The 19,806-nt window shown below is 43.2% G+C and overlaps 1 protein-coding gene and 1 pseudogene across 1 annotated transcript in view; both read right to left on the bottom strand.

Moving 5' to 3' along the window:
* Positions 1–10,303: 10,303 nt before the first annotated feature.
* On the bottom strand, positions 10,304–12,910 carry LOC133750569 (palmitoyltransferase ZDHHC5-like; annotated as a pseudogene).
* A 4,190-nt stretch (positions 12,911–17,100) lies between these two features.
* The window catches only part of LOC133750582 (zinc finger protein ZFP2-like), a 79,574-nt gene continuing 76,868 nt past the window's right edge, over positions 17,101–19,806 (bottom strand). The window contains exon 4 of the mRNA XM_062180162.1: positions 17,101–19,771. Within this exon, the coding sequence (XP_062036146.1) occupies positions 17,871–19,771 (1,901 nt within the window). The 3' untranslated portion in view covers positions 17,101–17,870. The remainder of the gene's footprint in view (positions 19,772–19,806) is intronic.

Below are 19,806 nucleotides of genomic sequence, written 5' to 3'. Positions count from 1 at the left end.
CCATATGTCTATACACTTGTTACCAGTTTTGTTACCTCCCCTGATGTTGCGCAGCCAATCAGCTTCAGTGGTAAACAACTTTGGATTCCGCCCACCTCACCTCCCCTGGGCACCATCATGTAACTAATTTCCCCACATTGTTATATATTTTTCTTTTGAGCTTTGTGCCTCTTGCCTGGCAGAATTTTTCAGAAGTATAATTCCCAGCAAAATACTCCTGGCCTGGCACTTTGAGATCGTGAATTCTGGCTACATAACAGATATAGCTAAGTTTATTAATGGGCTGTAAGTAAAGTTAGCCTGAAGACCACTCCTTCTAAACCCTCATTGTTGCTCAAAGTTGGCTAAAAATGTGCTCACACTGACCCCTTCTCATCAAATGTTTCTCTCTTACATGGGTCTGGATCAAAAACCAGGTCAAATAAAACCTGGAAAAATTGGAGCATGATCAGCCGCATTTTCAGAAATGGATTTTGTTCACAAGGAGGAAACAAAAATCAAGATGCAATGAGTCATTAGTGTCAATCCTAAATCAGATTCAATGAAGCAGAAAGGGTTTTTTAATGAATGTATTAATGAATTATTGTTTGATAGTAACTATAACAGAACATTCTGTCAGAATTATATCCTCTAGAGAGGGCTCCCATTTTGAAGGAGAGATGCTAACTTGATGTGATACTTAGTGTTCTCATACCTAATGCTAGAAATTTTGCACAGCACCCACAGTGAACTTCTGAGGAAGTTCTTTGACATTGTTGTTCCTGAGAAGCTGGGATTAAGATGCAAAGTACTAATTCAAACTTTGGAAAAATAAAATTACTGATGCTGTAAGATTGATCTGGGCATTGCCACGTGAGGCTGGCTGATATGTCTCAGAATAACAGTCACTTGTGTACTGCAGGACACAGAGTAGCTCACTTTTGGCCAACCCAGCACAATACATACAACTCACTGTGTGTGCTTCCACTCCTGAAGCAAAGGTTACTGGCTCATTTTGGGCTATTTGGAAGATATTAAGACATACTATTTGATAACCAAAATGTTACTCTGAAGCTATAATTTTTTTTGACAAGCAGAGTTAGACAGTGAGAGAGAGACAGAGAGAAAGGTCTTCTTTCCGTTGGTTCATCCCCCAAACGGCTGCCACGGTAGGCACACTGCACGCATCCGAAGCCAGGAGCCAGGTGCTTCCTTTTTGCCTCCCATGTGGGTGCAGGACACAAGCACTTGGGCCATCCTCCACTGCCTTCCCAGGCCACAGCAGAGCTGGACTGGAAGAGGAGCAACCAGGACAGAACCAGTGCCCCAACCAGGACTAGAACCCTGAGTGCCAGTGTTGCAGTAGGAGGATTAGCCCAGTGAGCCATGGCTCCGGCCTGAAGCTATAATGTTTAATCCAGTCACCTTGCCATGAGACCCCTCTGGGACACATATATGTGAATAATTTTATGATATTGAACAGGCTGGATCTGACCAATGTCCCTTTAGCAGAGGGGGGAACACCCATTCCATGTCATGGAAAGCCCATGGGTCTGACCTTGCTAAGGCAACTGCAAATGGGACTTGAAACTCAATAAACCTGTAGCAGGCTAAATCTTTTTTTAAAAAGATTTATTTATTTACTTATTTATTTGAGAAGCAGAGAGAGAGAGAGAGAGAGAGAGAGAGAGAGAGATATCGTCCATCCGTTGTTTCACTCCCCAAATGGCCACAATGGCCAGAGCTGGGCCAATCCAAATCAGGAGCCAGGAACTTCTTCCAGGTGTCCTGAGCAGGTACAGGGCCCCAGAACTTGGGCATCTTCTACTGATTTCCCAGGCCATAGTAGGGAGCTGAATTGGAAGTGGAGCAGCTGCAACATGAACCAGTGCCCATATGGGATGTTAGCACTGTAGGTAGTGGCTTTACCTGCTATGCCACAGTGCCAGCATCCCATATGGGCACTGGTTCAAGTCCTAGCTGCTCCACTTCTAATCCACTCTCTGCCATTGCCTGGGAGAAGAGTGGAAGATGGCCCAAGCACATGGGTTCCTACGCCTGTGTGAGAGACCTGGAAGAAGCTCCAAGGCTCCTGGCTTTGAACCGGCTCAGCTTCTACCATTGAAGCCATCTGGACAGAGAACCAGCAGATGGAAGACTTCTCTCTGCCTCTGCCTCTCTGTAACTCTTCTTTTCAAATAAATAAATAAATCTTAAAAAAAAAAGCTGCCCAGAAACTGGTTGTGCAATCCTTATAATGCAGAGAATCTCTACAGCTAAACCCGAGACTAGAAACTTTATCTGAAGCAATGACTACAGGGGCTGGTGTTGTAGTGTACCAGGTACAACTGCCAACTACTACTCAGCATCCCATATGGGTGCTGGTTTCAGTCACAGCTGCTCCACTTCTGATCCAGCTATCTGCTAATGGCCTTGCAAAAGCAGCAGGAGGTGACTCAAGTACCTGTTCCCCTACCACTCGTGGAACACCCTGAAGAAGCTCCTAGCTTTGTCATGATCAATCCCTGGCTTATGCAACCATCTGAGAATGAACCAGCAATGGAAAATCTCTCTCTTTCTCTGTTAACTTGACTATTAAGTAAATAAATAACTAATAAAAGAAATACCTAAAACTTTGTCTCCTTTCATTCTTACAATACCCCAGTCAGACAGCCATTGTTCCTTTTCCCTGAGGTTTGAGGAATAACAAGAAATAGGGGCAATTGAGACAAAACTTCCATAATACAAAATCAGGGCTCAGCCTCTTGTCTGTGTCTCTTAGCCCAAAGCATTCTTGCCTGTATGGTATCGAAAAAATTTGGGACCAATGCTGTGGCATGGTAGGCTAAGCCTCTACCTGCAGTGCCAGTATCTCATAAGGATGGTTCTAGTCCCAGCTGCTCCACTTTTGATCCAGCTCCCTGCTAATGGCTTTGGAAAGCAACAGAAGATGGCCCATGTCTTTAGGCCTCTGCATCCATGTGGAAAGAATCTCCTGGCACCTGGCTTCAGATCAGCTCAGCTCTGTCCATTGTGGCCATTTGGGGAGTGAACCAACAGATGGAAGACCTCTCTCTCTCTCTCTCTCTCTCCCTTCTTGTCTGTAAACTCTGCCTATGAAGTAAATAAATAAATCTTTTTTTTTAAAAAAGGGAGTGATACAGCTGGCTTGACAAGCTAGTAATCACTGGACAAAAGAAGTCATTTGTTTCTGCAATAGATAAAACCCTGTTAGCCAAACTTGTCTGGAAAGGATTATTTAGGGGAGTTTCAGATCCAGGTAAGAAAAATCCAAGTCTGGGAAGTAAATAACTACCATTTACATGTAAACCCCAGGCCAACTGAAGCCCACCTGGACATCATAAAAATTCCCTAATGAACATGTCATTGCCAACAATAAAAGGAAGATCACAAGCACCACTGAACAATCGGGAACTTGGCCAAAGCTCAACAATCACCTGTCAGCCCCAACTTTAATCTATAAAAAACTTTACTTCTAACTTCTTGGGAAGCCCTGAAATTAAGCAAAAGTTCTCATCTTACTTTGGACTTTGCCATAAATACCTCAATCTACCACCACTCAATGTCAGTGACTGGCTTACTGTGTGTTGTGCAAGCACATATAGGTTAGGGGGTTCTTTTTTTGTTTCTGGTTTAAAGATTTATTTATTTGAGACTCAGAGCTACACAGAGAGAGGAGAGGCAGAGAGAGAGAAAGGTCTTCCATCTGCTGGTTCACTCTAATTGTCTGCAATGGCTGAAGCTGCACTGATCTGAAACCAGGAGCTTCTTCTAGGTCTCACATGTGGGTGCAGAGACCCAAGGACCTAGGCCATTTTACACTGCTTTCCCAGGCCAAAGCAGAGAGCTGGATCAAAAGTGGAGCATCTGGGACTCAAAGTGGTACCCATATAGTATGCCAGCACTGCAGGCAGTGATTTTACCCACTATGCCATGGGGCAGGTCCTGGTTAGGGGGTTCTATAACAACATTGCTAATGAGTTTGGGGGAATTGTTGTGCAATAGGAGCAGCAATGGGACTTGAACTCAGGCATGCTGATATAGAATGTAGGCATCTCAAGCAGTGCTCCAATCACTATGCTGAATACCATTCCCTTAGTTTGTTAAATTAGCTTCCATTTGAATGCCAGAGACTGAGAAGACAGCAGAGATCATCCATCTGATGGTTCACTCCCAAAATGCCCAGAATATCTGGGGCTGAGTGAGGCCAAAGCCAGGAGCTAAGAACTCATTCCAGGTCTCCTTCATGGCTGGCATGGATCTGAGTAGTTTAGCTTCCAAGGGTGCCCATTAGAAAGATGATGAACTTAGGAGAAGAGCCAGGACTCTGTCCTAGACACTCTTGTAGCTGATGTGGGTGTCCCAAATGACAGCTTAATTGTTGTGCCAAATTCCAGCCCAGCTAACTTTGTTGAGATATTTTCCCTCACGAGTCTCTGTCTTTACTTAGAAGAGGGAAAACTGGCTCGGCGCCATGGCTCAATAGGCTAATCCTCCATCTGCTGGTGCTGGCATCCCAGGTTCTAGTCTTAGTCAGGGTGCCAGATTCTGTCCAGGTTGCTTTTCTTCCAGTCCAGCTCTCTGCTGTGGCCCGGGAGTGCAGTGGAGGATGGCCCAGGTCCTTGAAGGTTTGCTTTTAATAAATTCAGGAAAGTAAGAAGATAACAGATTGTGGTTTGGGTACAAATAATATATCTAAACTGAACATAATGTGAGTTTTAACACCTCTGCTTTCAAAGACATTTACAGCTACTTTGAAGTTGTGTAGAAGAGAATGATATAGAATTAATGAAAGCATGACTGCAGGAGGTCAGATTTTTCTTTTCACCTCAGGCTCCAATGCAGGACCATCAATCCTTTCTGCAATGTTCTGATACATTATGTATATTTTCACACTATTTTTGTCTGCCACTCTCTGAATCTATGTTGGGATTTCTTCCCCAAGCCCTCTTGAATCTGTAGAAATATCACACATTGATGTAGCTCCATCCCATTAAAACACTCAATAATGGATACATGACTCTTCCTTAAACTTTATATGAAGAAACACAGAATAACTCACCTGGAAGCATTTCAGAAAATGAGATAACCATTCAGGGAAAAAGCATTTGGCATGGTAGTGAAAAGACCCACATTCCATGTTATGGTACCTGGGCTCAAGTCCCAGTACTGATTCTGATCCAGCTTCCTGTTCATACAAAAGCAGGTGAGCAGCAAGCTCAATAGTTATCTCTCTGTAACCAGCATGGTGGATTCAGAATAAGATTCTGGCTTCTGACTGACCTGGCCAGTCCCAGCAGATGCAAAGTCAATCTCTCTCTCTCTCTCTCTCTCTCTCTATATATATATATATATATATATGTGTGTGTGTGTGTGTGTGTGTGAGTGAGTGTGTGTCTGTCTGTCTCTTAATCTGTATCTCTGCCTTTCAAATGAATTTTTTTAAAGATTTGTTTATTTGAAATGGAGAGTTACAGAAAAGATGCAGAGAGAGTTTGAGAGAGAGGTCTTCCATCCACTGGTTCACTTCCCAGATGACTGCAACAGCTGGAGCCACACCAATCTGAAGCCAGAAGCCAGAACCTATTCCAGGTCTCCCACATGGTTGCAGGGACCTAAGGACTTGGGCCATGTTCTACTGCCTTCCCAGGCCATAGCAGAGAACTGGATCGAAACTGGAGCAGCCAGAACACAAACTGATGCCTATACTGGATGCCAGCACTGCAAGCGGTGGCTTTACCAGTAACACTATGCCACAGTGCTGCCCCATGAAATGTTTTCTAAAAATGAGAAACATCATGGACAAGAAAAATATTTTTTCCTAAGCCACCAGGGTCATGTTCAGCATCTTTACCTACATGTGGAAACTGCCCAAGTCTTCCAGAAGCTGCAACCATATCTTAGCTGAGTCTTGAGGGGAAAATGCTCTTGTTTCCCTGTAGGTGCTGTGCATACATCACTGGTAGTAGCAAGTCTGTGCTTGGCTCCTCCAGGGTGAGTTTTGGTGCAAAGCTCACTGTTTAGCGGTGGCTTGCTGCCCCCTGCTGGCCCTCTGGTGGAACTAATAAAATGGCAGAGACTGATAAATTGTCTACAAACTTTAAAGACCCTACATAATGATGAATAGCAAAGTTAAAGTGCTCACAACTGGGCAGAGAAATACAAGGGTTCATCAAACAGTTAATAGGAAATTGACCCAAATTACTTTTTTATTTGAAGGACCCAAAGCTGGCGGGGTCCTGGGTAGCACCCTGGGGACCCAGAAATTCAGACTCCAGGACACCGGCGATGCAAACACAAGAGGCGGCTTATTTACGATTTGCGCAAAACGGACCCCTCCCTCCTGAGAGAGTGAGGTACTGGATGAGGGTTACAGGCATATTTAAAGGCAAAAACCACAAAATTATCTTAAGCAAGTGAATACAAAGGGGAATGGGGTTTATGTTTACAGCGATTTCACTTATCTTAGTATACAGCAGTTTTACTTATCTTAGTACACATCAGTTTTACTTATCTTAACCATTGCACAAGGGGGGTTTCCAAACTGGTATTCCCTGTTATCTGCTAAGTTGCAGTTTCCCAGAAACTGACCTTTCTTGAAACTTTCTAACTGACCTTTCTTGAAACTTCCTTGTTTTTCAGCAGGTTAGGCTCTGGTAAATTTTCACAATTTTTACAAGTACAAGTCCTTCATATTTTTGTGAAAAAGCATTGCAATCTATGCTTATAAGAAATCTTCAAAAAGTTCATAAAATGTGTAATATTCATGGATTTCAAAGACATCTGACACAAAAATAAATTTATCTCTTAATTTCAAAAAATAAATAAATAAATAAAATGCTCACAACTTCCCATTTTATAAAGCTATAGGAATGGAGAGACTGAGCCTCCTCTAGCCTCTGCTTCAACTGTATCCCATTACGCTTTTATGTGCATTTCACTTCCAATCATTTCACAATGTTTGCTAATGACCCTTATGATTTGTTTCTGTAGTTCCTAGGAGTGTGTTCTTATTTTCCACATATTTGTGCACTTCTCAAATGTTCTTCTGTTACTGATATTCCAGGTGAATCTATTGTGGTCATAGGATGTCCTTTTTTATTTTTAGTCTTTTAATTTTCTTTAGGTTCTTTTGTGATCTAGCAAAAGGTCCTCTGCAGACAATGTTCTGTGAGCACTTGAACAGAATGTGTATTCTTTTGTTCAAGTACATCGTCAAGTTGCTTTATGCTTTCCAATATATTGCAAACCTGTTCTGTTCATTATTAAAAGTGACATATTTATGTCTCCTAATATTAATTTTTTAAGAATTATTATATCTAATGCTGAACAAGAGAGAGAGAGAGAGAGACCTTCTTCTGCTGATTTTCTTTCAAAATTGCTACAAAGCTGGCCAGGGTTATGGCGTAGTAGGTAAAGCCATTGCCTGCAGTGCCAGCATCTCATATGGGTCCCGGTTTGAGTCCTGGCTGTTTCACTTCTGATCCAGCTCTCTGCTATGGCCTGGGAAAGCAGTGGAAGATGGCCCAAGTCCTTGGGCTCCTGCACCCAACTCCAGCCATTTTGGCAATCTGGGGAGTGAACCAGTGGATGGATGACCTCTCTCTCTCTCTGACTCTCTGTAACTCTGTCTTTCACATAAATAAATAAATCTTTTAAAAAGGTGAGCTAGCCAGGAGCTGGATCACTAGAACTGCCAGGACTAGAACAATGCCCCAACTGGTGGCTTTACTCTCTATGCCACAGTGCCCCTTCCTCACACTACTCTTGACCAGTCTTTTCTCTTTGATTGTTGCTGTCCCATCCCGTGGGACATCAACTAGGGCCAAGTACCTAGAATGGGGAATGAAAGGGACAGGAGACACAAAGATGACAGCAAGACAACATGGCTGTTCAAGCTGTGTCTTTATTTTTTTAACCACTCACTTATATATCGTGAAGGCAGGATGTTGGATGGGGGGAGGAGGGTAGTTTACCTTGCAGCTGCAATGCCTGTGCAAGCAGAGGGAGGTCACAAGGTTATCTTGCAACTGCAATGCTTGTGAGGTGGGGGAATGGTCATAAACACTTAAGACACAGGGTGGCGTTATCAGTACTTTCCAGCCTGGGCTGCTTAGTTCTACTTCAGTAGTTTACCGCTAAGAGGCCACATGTTGCTCAGTCCCCGACATGTTGTCATTTTCTTTCATTTATCTTGGGCTTCTTTGTTAGATACATGCATATCTAGAATTAAAATCTTATCCAGGTTGACTGACATTTTTATTACTTTAAAATGTCAGTTATCTGTAGTACCTTTATTTTAGAGTTTATTCTCTTATTAGAATGGTCAGCAAGTATATGCATCTCTTTTATAATTACCTTACATTGCATATCCACATTTCATGCCTCTACACCCATGTTGGATACTCAGAAGGAACTCTTGTTCCTAACTTAGGATTTGCTCAGCTATGGCCATTGTGGCCATTTGAGGAAGACATTTCTCTCTGTCTCTCCCTTTCTCTATAACTCTACAGATGGCCTGAGTGGAGGCTTCTTGGTAAGAGTTCAGTTGTTCACAGTCGATGGTTACATGTTTTCTCATGAGCTGTCAGTGATGTCTGCCTTCTGTCATTGCCTTTCAGTAGGCTCCTGAAACTTCCATGCAAACACCATTATTCATAGGTCACTCAAAACACCAGCAGCCAGTGAGTGTCAGCCAAAATATGAAAATTTTAACTAAGGTTAAAATTATGTTCTGTGTATTAAGTACAATGAATCAGAATCAGCCTTTTGAGTTTTCTTTTATAGGAAAATTGTTCAAAATCATAGCTTTAAGGAGCTGGCACTGAGTCATAGCTGGTAAAACCACTGCCTGCAGTGCCATTATCTCATATGGGCACTGGTTTGAGTCTCAACTGCTCCACTTCTGACCCAGCTCTGCTGTGGCCTGGGAAGTCAGTAGAAGATGGTCCAAGTGCTTGGGCCCCTGCACCCATGGGGGAGACCCCGAAGAAGCTCCTGGCTCCAGGCTTTGGATTGGCCCTGTGCCAGCAGTTGTGACAATTTGGGGGAGGTGAACCAGCCAATTGAAGACCTCTCTCTCTCTTTGCCTCTGCCTTTTTGTAACTCTTCCTTTCAATAAAGAAATAAATACATCTTTTTAAAAAAATGTTGCTGCTGGACACTCCCAAAACTGCCTGGAGGAATTGCTACAGCAACTTCAAATGGGTTCATTTGCCTGAGACATAGCAAGTCATTCACTGACTCTGGGGTAGTGAAAAAAAAATTTATAGCTCTAGTTATACACTATCTCAGTTTCTTAAGACATCCACATATTGCTGTTAAGTATAAACTGGGTAAAGCAAATGGCATAAATTTTTTTTTGACAGGCAGAGTGGACAATGAGAGAGAGACAGAGAGAAAGGTTTACCTTTGCCATTGGTTCACCCTCCAATGGCTGCCGCGGTGGGCGTGCTGCGGCCGGTGCACCACGCGGACCCCAAGGCAGGAGCCAGGTGCTTATCCTGGTCTCCCATGGGGTGCAGGGCCCAAGCACTTGAGCCATCCTCCACTGCACTCCCGGGCCATAGCAGAGAGCTGGCCTGGAAGAGGGGCAACCGGGACAGAATCCGGTGCCCCGACCGGGACTAGAACCTGGTGTGCCGGCGCCACTAGGCGAAGGGTTAGCCTGTTGAGCCAAGGTGCCTGCCCATAAATGTTTCTAAATATAAACTTAAGTGCTCTTTTTGTTTGTTTGTTTGCTGATAGATCAGGGTTTCTCTCATTTGTCAGTTTAAAATGGCTAATCAGAATAAAAAATGAAAAGGACTCTGTGAAGAGGCTGGGGTCTCCCCTCTTTTCCTGCTGGACCAGGAACAGTAAGATCCTCCTTCTTCTACATATCCCTCTGTCATTTTCCCATCCCAGGATAGATATATATTTCTTTCATATTTATACACACACTTGGTAACGCAGAAGAGGAAAAAATGGAATCTATAACAATAATAAAGAAATTGTTTCTGGTTTAAAAATGATCTGGTTTCTGCCAAGGCAAGCAATTGCACAAATGTTCACTGAGTCAGGTCCAGGGATTAGGGAAAGGAAGGTCTTAAAAGGTAAAAGGGGGGAGCTGCTACCCCAGCCTCAGGGCCCCAACTCTCCAACTCCCTAACTCTGTTGCATTTTATAAAACACTCATCCTCTGGGAATCGGGGTTTTAAAAAACATCCATGCAGGGGAGGGGAGCCCCTCAAGGGAAGGAAGGTGGCCACCCGGGGCCCTTTGGTATAGACACAGTGATGGCAGAAGGGGAGGTGCTGACAGTTCACACCATATCTCAGGTGGTACCGCCCGCTCAGGACAGTTTGACTCCTCCCCTTGTGGGGCCAGGGGAGGCTGAGCCGATGCTCTTGGGTTGCTGTTGGATTTTCTGTGGGTGGTATTGAGCTGTACTTCATTTTAGGCATCAATAGTGGCTACAAGGCCACTTCCTCTATCGCAGAGACACCAGGTGGGGATTTTTGGCTGCTGTAAGATGTTGAATGGCCCAGATATGGACCTGGTTCAGAGGACCCTAGTCCCCGGCCCCTTAGCCTTTCTGGCTTCCCCAAATGGGGGACAGCTGGGCATCCAAGTGGAGTCTTGCTCAGTGGTGATCTCTTTGGATCAGCTGAGGAGGAACTCCTACGAGGGCATGGCCTGAGCCAGGTGTTGATTGAATGCCTGAGTCTCCCAAGCCTAGTTTTCCTCATGGACTAGGATGTGGGTGACTGGTAAAGCAGCTTCTCTCATCCCTGGAGGGAGGCCACAATGTGGCACCACAGATTGTCATAATGGACTGATGAGGGCTCTAGTGTTGGACCTGTTGGCACCAAATGTGGATGCCTCTCGGCTTCTTGTTGCTGGGCCAGGCAGGCTGACAGGAAAGGAGAGGTATAGCTGAAAGCTGGGTCTGGCTCTGGCCCTGCTTGTACTAAATCGAAATCAGGACTGTCCAAAGAAGTGAGCCGCCTGTCATAAGACAGGCTGCCATTGCATGTCTGGTTGGCCAGGTTCTTACAGGAGGTGGAAGTGGTGCCCTCTCAATGCATGGACTGCAACTGGTCCAGCACAAAACCTGTTCTCTGGGATGACTTGAGGCTGGAGGAACGAGAGCCACTGGAAAGTGGATCGAAGTGAAAGCTTTTGCCAAAGGTGGGAGAACAGAAGCTGTCTGGTTCCAAGCTGGGCTCTGAGTGGTAACTGGGATGACGGCTGCTCTCTGCAGTTGACGTTGGCTTCCTCAAACTGTCCCCATGACTAACTTGGTACTGGAGGAATGAGGCAGGGCAGCTGATGTACTGCTGCTACTATAACCTGGCCGACACTTGTACATGGTTGGTGTGTGTGTGTGTGTGTGGGGGGCTGTCTTTGCCCAAAAGGCTGCTATCTCCATTAGTAGCCAGGCTAGGGTGTGTTCGCTGTCCCATGCAGCTGCTCAGGTCTGGCATAGGAGGCTGGGATTTGGCATTTGCACACTGGCTCTCTGTTGTTTCCAAGCTTCCCTTAGACTTAGTTCTCCTGAGCTCTCCCTGGATGCCATCATCCATGATCTTCACAGTAATCTGACACTTCTGGCTGAAGGAAGGGAGGTCTGATTACAATTGTCTTCTCTTATTTGGTCTTCCCAAATATCTGGGTGCTGGGGAATTGCAAAGCACATTGTTACAGCAGCCACTGGTGAAGGGGCTCATGCCTCCCCGGAATTTACCCATAACCTGTTCGTTGGCTGTGTGTCCCCAGGCCACCAGCACATGAAACAGTAGTAAATGACAAAATAAATATGCACTCCATGGAAGGCATTTAATTTTGATTATATGGTGTATAAATTAGTAATTTGGCAGAAACAGTCATAATCATATAGAGATGGGCTAACAATTGGATGGTGGAGTAGGGAGGGAGCTTACTGCTCTAGGCCAGGAGAAGATAGTTTTTAAAAAGTGGAAATATAGCTGGCGCCGCAGCTCACTAGGCTAATCCTCCACCTTGCGGCACCGGCACACCGGGTTCTAGTCCTGGTCGGGGCACTGGATTCTGTCCTGGTTGCCCCTCTTCCAGGCCAGCTCTCTGCTGTGGCCAGGGAGTGCAGTGGAGGATGGCCCAAGTGCTTGGGCCCTGCACCCGCATGGGAGACCAGGAGAAGCACCTGGCTCATGCCATCGGATCAGCGCGGTGCACCAGCCACAGCGCACCAGCCACAGCGGCCATTGGAGGTTGAACCAAAGGCAAAGGAAGACCTTTCTCTCTGTCTCTCTCTCACTGTCCACTCTGCCTGTCCAAAAAAAAAAAAAAAAAGTGGAAATAGAGTAGTCTCAGGGAAGAGTTAGGGAAAAAATAAGAGGAAATTCTACTGACATTAGAGGGGCATGGTGGACCCACATGGAGGGTGTGGTGCTCACGGCTCATGACTCGAACAGCTGAGCGCCTATGCACCAGAACTGGAAAGTGAGGTGAGACAAGACCGCAGTAGCCCGAGCCACCGGCAAAAATGTGGCAGGAATCTAGAGGGAATGAGGTTTAAATATCCGAGGGAAAGTGTGCCAGCCAAACTAGAGGAGAGAAAAAAAAAGGGACAGTACAGACACATTTCTCTCTCCAATCACCTCACAAAGGCATGCAAGCTGATAGAGCAGGAGCCATTTTGGACATACATAACATCTGTGCCAGCTTGTGTCTGCACAAGGCAAGCAGCCGAGTGGAGACTCCTGACTCTGGTGGGGAGAAATAAAAGGAAACTAGGAACTCATGACTGTGTGAAACTTCTGAAGCAGGACTGTGAAAAAATAAAAAACTGAGGGTGTGTGGGAAGACTCGTGGTGTGGCTGGGACTTTGAGCACTCTCAGTGGGAGAGGCCACAAGCTTGGGGATTCCTGGTTACCTGATGAGAGACATTTCTGGAGAATCTGAACTTATACTGAGGACTACACAGATCCTTTGTGTGGTTCTTCGGGCAGAGCAGACAAATATTATACCCACTGGGGCTAGTACTCAGGCACTGGTCTCCATTGAGGAGAAGAGCCCAACTGAGCAGAATATACTTCCCTTCTGATTAAAAAAAGGAGAGATAAGACTTAATATGCCAAACTTAGGTGTGTCACCTAAGGCACACCCTTAATCCTGGAGACTGAACAGAGCTCTCTGGCCACACCCACTACAAGCCTCCAGAGATTCAGTGAAAGCAGGAAGTCCATTTATCTAGAGTCATAGTACAAAGATAAAATTCGCCACAGTGGAAAAAAAATTAAAAAGAAATCTTCCTGGTCTGGACAAGTGGTGGCAAATTCTTTCAATTTCTGTTTGTTATGAAAGGTCTTTATTTCACCTTCATTCACAAATGAGAGCTTTGCAGGCTATAATAATCTGGAATGACAGTTTTGTTTTTAAGACTTGGGCTAGATTTTGCCATTTTCTCTTAGCCTGCAGGGTTTCTGATGAGAAGTCTGCTGTGAGTCTAATTGGAGATCCTTTGAAAGTAATCTGGCATTTTTCTTACACATTTTAGAATCTTGTCTTTTTCTTTCACTGTGGCAGTTTGATTACAATGTGTCATGGCAAGGATGTTTTCTGGTCATGTCTATTCAAAGTTCTGTGTGCTTCCTGTACTTGGATGTCTCTTTTTCCAAACCCGGAAAGTTTTCTGCTAGTATTTCACTAAAAAATGCCTTTTAATCCTTTCTCTCTCTCCATGCCTGCAGGAACTCCTAGAACCAGAATGTTGGTTTTATTTTTTTATATAGTATCCTCTAGATTCCGAACAGTCTTTTTTAGATTTCTAATCTCCTGTTCTTGTGTTTGGTTTTACTGTATACTTTCCTGTACTCTGTCTACTTAGTCTGATATTCTCTCTTCTGCCTGATTCTATTCTTAAGGCTCTCCACTGCCTTTTTTATTTGCTCTATTGAATACTTCATTCATTTTGATTTCTTTTTAATATCTCAATTTCATGTTCTGTTGAATTCTTCATTTCATCTTGATTCCTCCTGATAATTTTTATTTCATGGGAGAGATTTTCTTTCATGTCCTTCATGGATTTCAGTAGTTTGTGCATTTGCTTTTGATTACTTCTATGTAATCTTATGACCAAATTTTTGTTTTCTATTTTTTGCATTTCTTCTATCTCATCATCTTCATGATCTAGTATTGAAGTGTCATGTTCTTTTGGGAGCATGATGTTTTCCTTATTCTTGCTTCTTGGATTTGTGAAGATACTCGTCTCCCCCACCCCCCTCCCCAGCAGTTTTTATCATTGTATTATGACTGTAGGTAAATGGACTTTCTGCTTTCAGTCAATCTCTAGAAGCTTGCAGTGGGTGTGGCCAGAGCTCTGTTCAGTTTTCAAGGGTATGCCTAAGGTGACACACCCAGGTTTGGCATGGTAAATCTATCTTTTTTTAATCAGAAGGGAGTTATATATTCTCTTCAGCTGAGTTCTTCTCTTCAATGGAGACCAGTGCCTGACTACTAAATCAAGTGGGTATAATATTCCCTATGTCCCAAGGACCACATAAGGATCTGTGCTCTCCATGTGGGACCTCTGTCCTTAGTGACAATTAACAGTGAATCTTCAAACACCTGTTTACTGGGAGGCTAGGAAAAAGTGCTCAGGTAAGCAATATTGTAAAAAATTAGTTCTAAGTAACATGAAACATAACCCGGACAAAACAGCAGTCTAGCAAACCATTCAACCTCACTGAAACTACCAACAGCTACATCATTCATTTTCTATTAAATATGTTTATAATAAGATTGAATTTGATGAACACTTCTAAGAAGCTTTGGGGACTTAAACAGGGATGAAGAGCTATTTCTCATGGGTAGTAATGGAGGTGGAATGGATTAGTTGCACAGCTATTATATAGATGGGAAATAAAAGAGCTACCGAAGCTAGATGCATCATAAAATTTGTAGCCCTGTTATCATGGGAAGGCCAAGCAACCTAGGAAAAGTGTTCCTCCTGAGGGTATCCTGAGGAATTAACTGAATGTAAATCAGATTTATATAAATCCAGAAAGGACTTTGTATATCAGAAGGAATAAAAACACACATTTTCAATAAAAAGGAGGGCCACCTGCAGGAGCAGGGAATAACACAACAAAAAAAGGTTATTAAAATTATAAGTTAAATTAATACAAAAGTGTACTACAGGGGCCAGCACTGTGTCACAGCAGGTTAATGCCCTGACCTGAAGTGCTGGCATCCCATATGGGTGCTGGTTCAAGACCCAGCTGCTCCACTTCCAATCTAGCTCTCTTCTATGGCCTGAGAAACAGTAGAAGGCCCAAGTGCTTGGGCCCCTGCACCTACATGGGAGATCTGGAGAAAGCTCCTGGCTTTGGATCAGCACAGTCTGGCCATTGTAGCCAATTGTGGAGTGAACCATTGGATGAATGATTCTCTCCCTCTCTGCTTCTGCTCTTTCTGTGTAACTCTTTCAAATAAATTAATCCTTTTTTAAAAAAGTATACATTTATGCTCCTGCTTCTCTGTTGCAATGGGTACCACCTGGATAGACTTCATTCCATGTTGTTATCTCAAGGCAATTAGGAATAGGATGAAAAAGTGTAGAAAAGGGGCATCATGAATGAAAAAGGCATTATGCACTCAGTAATATAGGAAAATTCAGATGAGTGTTGCAACTTATAGGGTTTGAAGTTGTCCCTTTAAAGAATGAGGGTAATGTGTGCAACCTCTACTTCCATATTCAAATAGACCTTAGGTAGTGGAGCCTAATCCAGATGTGCACACAGATAAGTTGAAATTTCTCATGGGTATATAGGTCACCACAAACTCATTCCCTTGTGTTGCACAGAACACTTATGATCCAGGGCTGGGGTACACTATTATAGCTGGAACATGTGTCACTTGATATGCCTATGGTCACATCACGGGTTTGCACTGCAATAATGTGGGGAAAGAATCCTGGGTGGCCAACAAAGCAGCTATAAAACAAATAACTTTGTAATTGATGAAGATGGTATTCCAAATAACTGTTGAAATAACTGTTACTCAACTTTTAAATATTTATTAACAAAATTTACACAAGAGAGCACAGTTCAGTTCAGATACTTGATCCCACTCACAATAATGAGAAACCAAAAGTTCAGGTTGTATAAGAGAAAAATTTGTGAAGAACGGTTAACCACTCTGTCATAATTCATCATGGAAACTTCCCAATACTCACTAAGGTGTGATTCCACCAAAGAATTCTTCCAAACAAATTATATTTCAGGGACTTCTCTCTGTAATCTTCACATGTTTTGTGGAAGTTTGCCTAATAACAAAGGTATTTCCCATTATAATCCACTCATAGGATTTTCTCTTTCTGTGAGTTGTCAGGTAACCATTGAGAGGTGACGTATGGGTACATGACTTTTCTATGCATGTATGTTTTCTCATTTCTGAGTCTCTTCATGTGAATTGATTAATGGCAGAAGAATTTTTTCACATTCATTAAATTGACACTTTGCTATATGAATGCTCTGGTGTTAGTTGATGCTTAATTTCTTGTTTTTTAAGATTTTTATTTGACAGGTAGAGTTACACAGTGAGAAAGACAGAGAGAGGCATTCCTTCTGTTGGTTCACTCCTCAAATGGCCACAATGACCAGAGCTGCACTGATCTGAAGCCAGGAGTCAGGTGCTTCTTCCTGGTCTCCCATGTGGGTGCAGAGGCCCAAGCACATGGGCTGTCTTCTACTATGATATGAGTTTTGTCTTTTGTCCAAAGGCTTTGCCAAAGTCATTATATTCATGAGGTTTCCTCCCTGTGTGAATTCTCTGATGTTTCCAAAGGATTGACTTTTATCCAGAGGCTTTCCCTTGGTCATTACATCCATGGGGATTCTCCCCTGTGTGAATTCTCCAGTGTGATATGAGGTGTGACTTTCATACAAAGGCTTTTCCACAGTCATTACATTCATGAGGTTTCTGCCCTGTGTGATTTCGCCGATGTATCATGAGGCCTAACTTATGCCCAAAGACTTTTCCACAATCATTGCATTCATGAGGTTTCTGTCCTATGTGAATTCTCTAATGTAATATGAGGTATGACTTGTGTCCAAAGGCTTTTCCACGGTCATTTCATTTATGAGGTTGCTCCTCTGTGTGAATTCTCTGGTATATGATGAGGTATGACTTGTGTCCAAAGGCTTTTCCAGTTATTACATTCATGAGATTTTTGCCCCGTGTGAATTCTCTGGTGTATGATGAGGTGTGACTTTATTCCAAATGCACGGTCATTAAATTTATGAGGTTTCTCTCCTGTGTGAATTCGCTGATGTTTCATGAGGTCTGACTTGTGTCCAAAGGCTTTTCCACAGTCATTACATTCATGAGGTTTCTGCCCTGTGTGAATTCTCTGGTGCACGATGAGGTGTGACTTTTGTGTAAACGTTTTTCCATAGTAATATTCATGAGGTTTCTGCCCTGTGGGAATTCGCTGGTGTATCATGAGGTCTGACTTTCATCCAAAGGCTTTTCCACAGTCATTACATTCATGAGGTTTCTGCCCTGTGTGAATTCTCTGGTGCACGATGAGGTGTGACTTTTGTGTAAACGTTTTTCCATAGTAATATTCATGAGGTTTCTGCCCTGTGGGAATTTGCTGGTGTATCATGATGTCTGACTTTCATCCAAAGGCTTTTCCACAGTCATTACATTCATGAGGTTTCTGCCCTGTGTGAATTCGCTGATGTATGATGAGGTCTGACATTCGTCCAAAGTCTTTTCCACAGTCATTACATTCATGAGGTTTCTCCCCTGTGTGAATTCTCTGGTGCACCATGAGGTGTGACTTTCGTCCAAAGGCTTTTCCACAGTCATTACATTCATGAGGTTTCTCTCCTGTGTGAATTCACTGGTGTCTGATGAGGTGTGACTTTCTTCCAAAGGATTTTCCACAGTCATTACATTTATGAGGTTTCTCCCCTGTGTGAATTCGCTGGTGTATGATGAGGTATGGCTTTTCTCCAAAGGCTTTTCCACAGTCAGTACATTTATGAGGTTTCTCCCCTGTGTGAATTCGCTGATGTATGAGGAGGGATGACTTGTGTCCAAAGGTTTTTCCACAGTAATTACATTCATGAGGTTTCTCTCCTGTGTGAATTCGCTGGTGTACGATGAGGCCTGACTTGTTTCGAAAGGTTTTCCCACAGTCATTACATTCATGAGGTTTCTCCCCTGTGTGAATTCGCTGATGACTCATGAGGTTTGACTTGTATCCAAAGGTTTTCCCACAGTCATTACATTCATGAGGTTTCTCCCCTGTGTGAATTCGCTGATGACTCATGAGGTCTGACTTGTGTCTAAAGGCTTTTCCACAGTCATTACATTTATGAGGTTTCTCCCCTGTGTGAATTTGCTGGTGTCTGATGAGGTGTGACTTTCGTCCAAAGGCTTTTCCACAGTCATTACATTTATGAGGTTTCTCCCCTGTGTGAATTTGCTGGTGTACAATGAGGCCTGACTTTCGTCCAAAGGTTTTTCCACAGTCATTACATTCATGAGGTTTCTCCCCTGTGTGAATTCTCTGGTGTACAATGAGGCCTGACTTTTGTCCAAAGGCTTTTCCACAGTCATTACATTTATGAGGTTTCTCCCCTGTGTGAATTCTCTGGTGTAGTATGAGGTTTGACTTTCTTCCAAATGCTTTTCCACAGTCATTACATTTATGAGGTTTCTCCCCTGTGTGAATTCGCTGATGTATGAGGAGGGCTGACTTGTGTCCAAAGCCTTTTCCACAGTAATTACATTTATGAGGTTTCTCCCCTGTGTGATTTCTCTGGTGCAGTACGAGGTGTGACTTTTGTCCAAAGGCTTTTCCACAGTCATTACATTCATAGGGTTTCTCCCCTGTGTGAATTCTCTGGTGTAATATGAGGTATGACTTCCACTGAAAGCCTCTTCCACAATGAAGGCATTTATAAAGTTTCTCCCCTGTGTGAATTTGCTGATGGTTTATAAGGTATGACTTTTCTGTAAAGGCTTTTCCACAGTCACTACATTCATGAGCTTTCTCCCCTGTGTGAATTTGCTGATGTTTCCTGAGGACTGACTTTTGTCCAAAGGCTTTTCCACAGTCATTACATTCATAAGGTGAATTAATACTGACTGATTTTCCACAAGAGTTCCATGTGTAAAGTTTTTCCCTAGTATTTAGTCTCTGATTTATTGCAAGATGTGACTGGTGAATGACAGGTTCAACATACCTAATGTACTTATAAAATTTCTTTCTTGTGTGAGCTTGTTGATGCATATTGAGGCTAGAATTTTCATAGATAGCTTTTTCTATTTGAGTTGCTTTTCCAAAAGTGACAGTTGATTTATTACAGTTTTCTGCCATGTGAACCCTCTCAGATTTACAGAACATCTTTCTTGTGAAGACTTTTGCTTGTCCAGTGGGTCCAAATGGCTGCTTCATGATGTGAATATTGTCATGCTGACCAAGAGGTTCACAGAACTGGAGAGATTTTCCAGGTATCTTAGTATTATCAAATTTCTCTTCAGCCTGTAGTTGACCAGGCCCACTGGGGGGATACACAGTGTGATATTTATTGCATTCCTCAGGCTTCAACCCTGAATAGATTCCCTTTTTAATAATCAGTGTTGGAATATGGCTTGAATTTAAACTAAGGGTTTTTCTTAATTCAACTCTCTTGTGAGCTGATGTCTTGTTATTTTTCATAAAATCCTGATTCAGATTTTTGTCCTGACTTTTCTGGTTGATCCTAATCAGGTCATCCCTTTTCATGACCACTGAAATGAGAAAAAAGCAATCATGTCATGGAATC

The sequence above is a fragment of the Lepus europaeus genome, chromosome 21 (genome assembly GCF_033115175.1).
Source record: "Lepus europaeus isolate LE1 chromosome 21, mLepTim1.pri, whole genome shotgun sequence".
Lineage (NCBI taxonomy): Eukaryota > Metazoa > Chordata > Mammalia > Lagomorpha > Leporidae > Lepus > Lepus europaeus.
The sequence above is the reverse complement of the archived record's forward strand: the minus strand, read 5'-3'. Positions and strand labels throughout refer to the sequence as shown.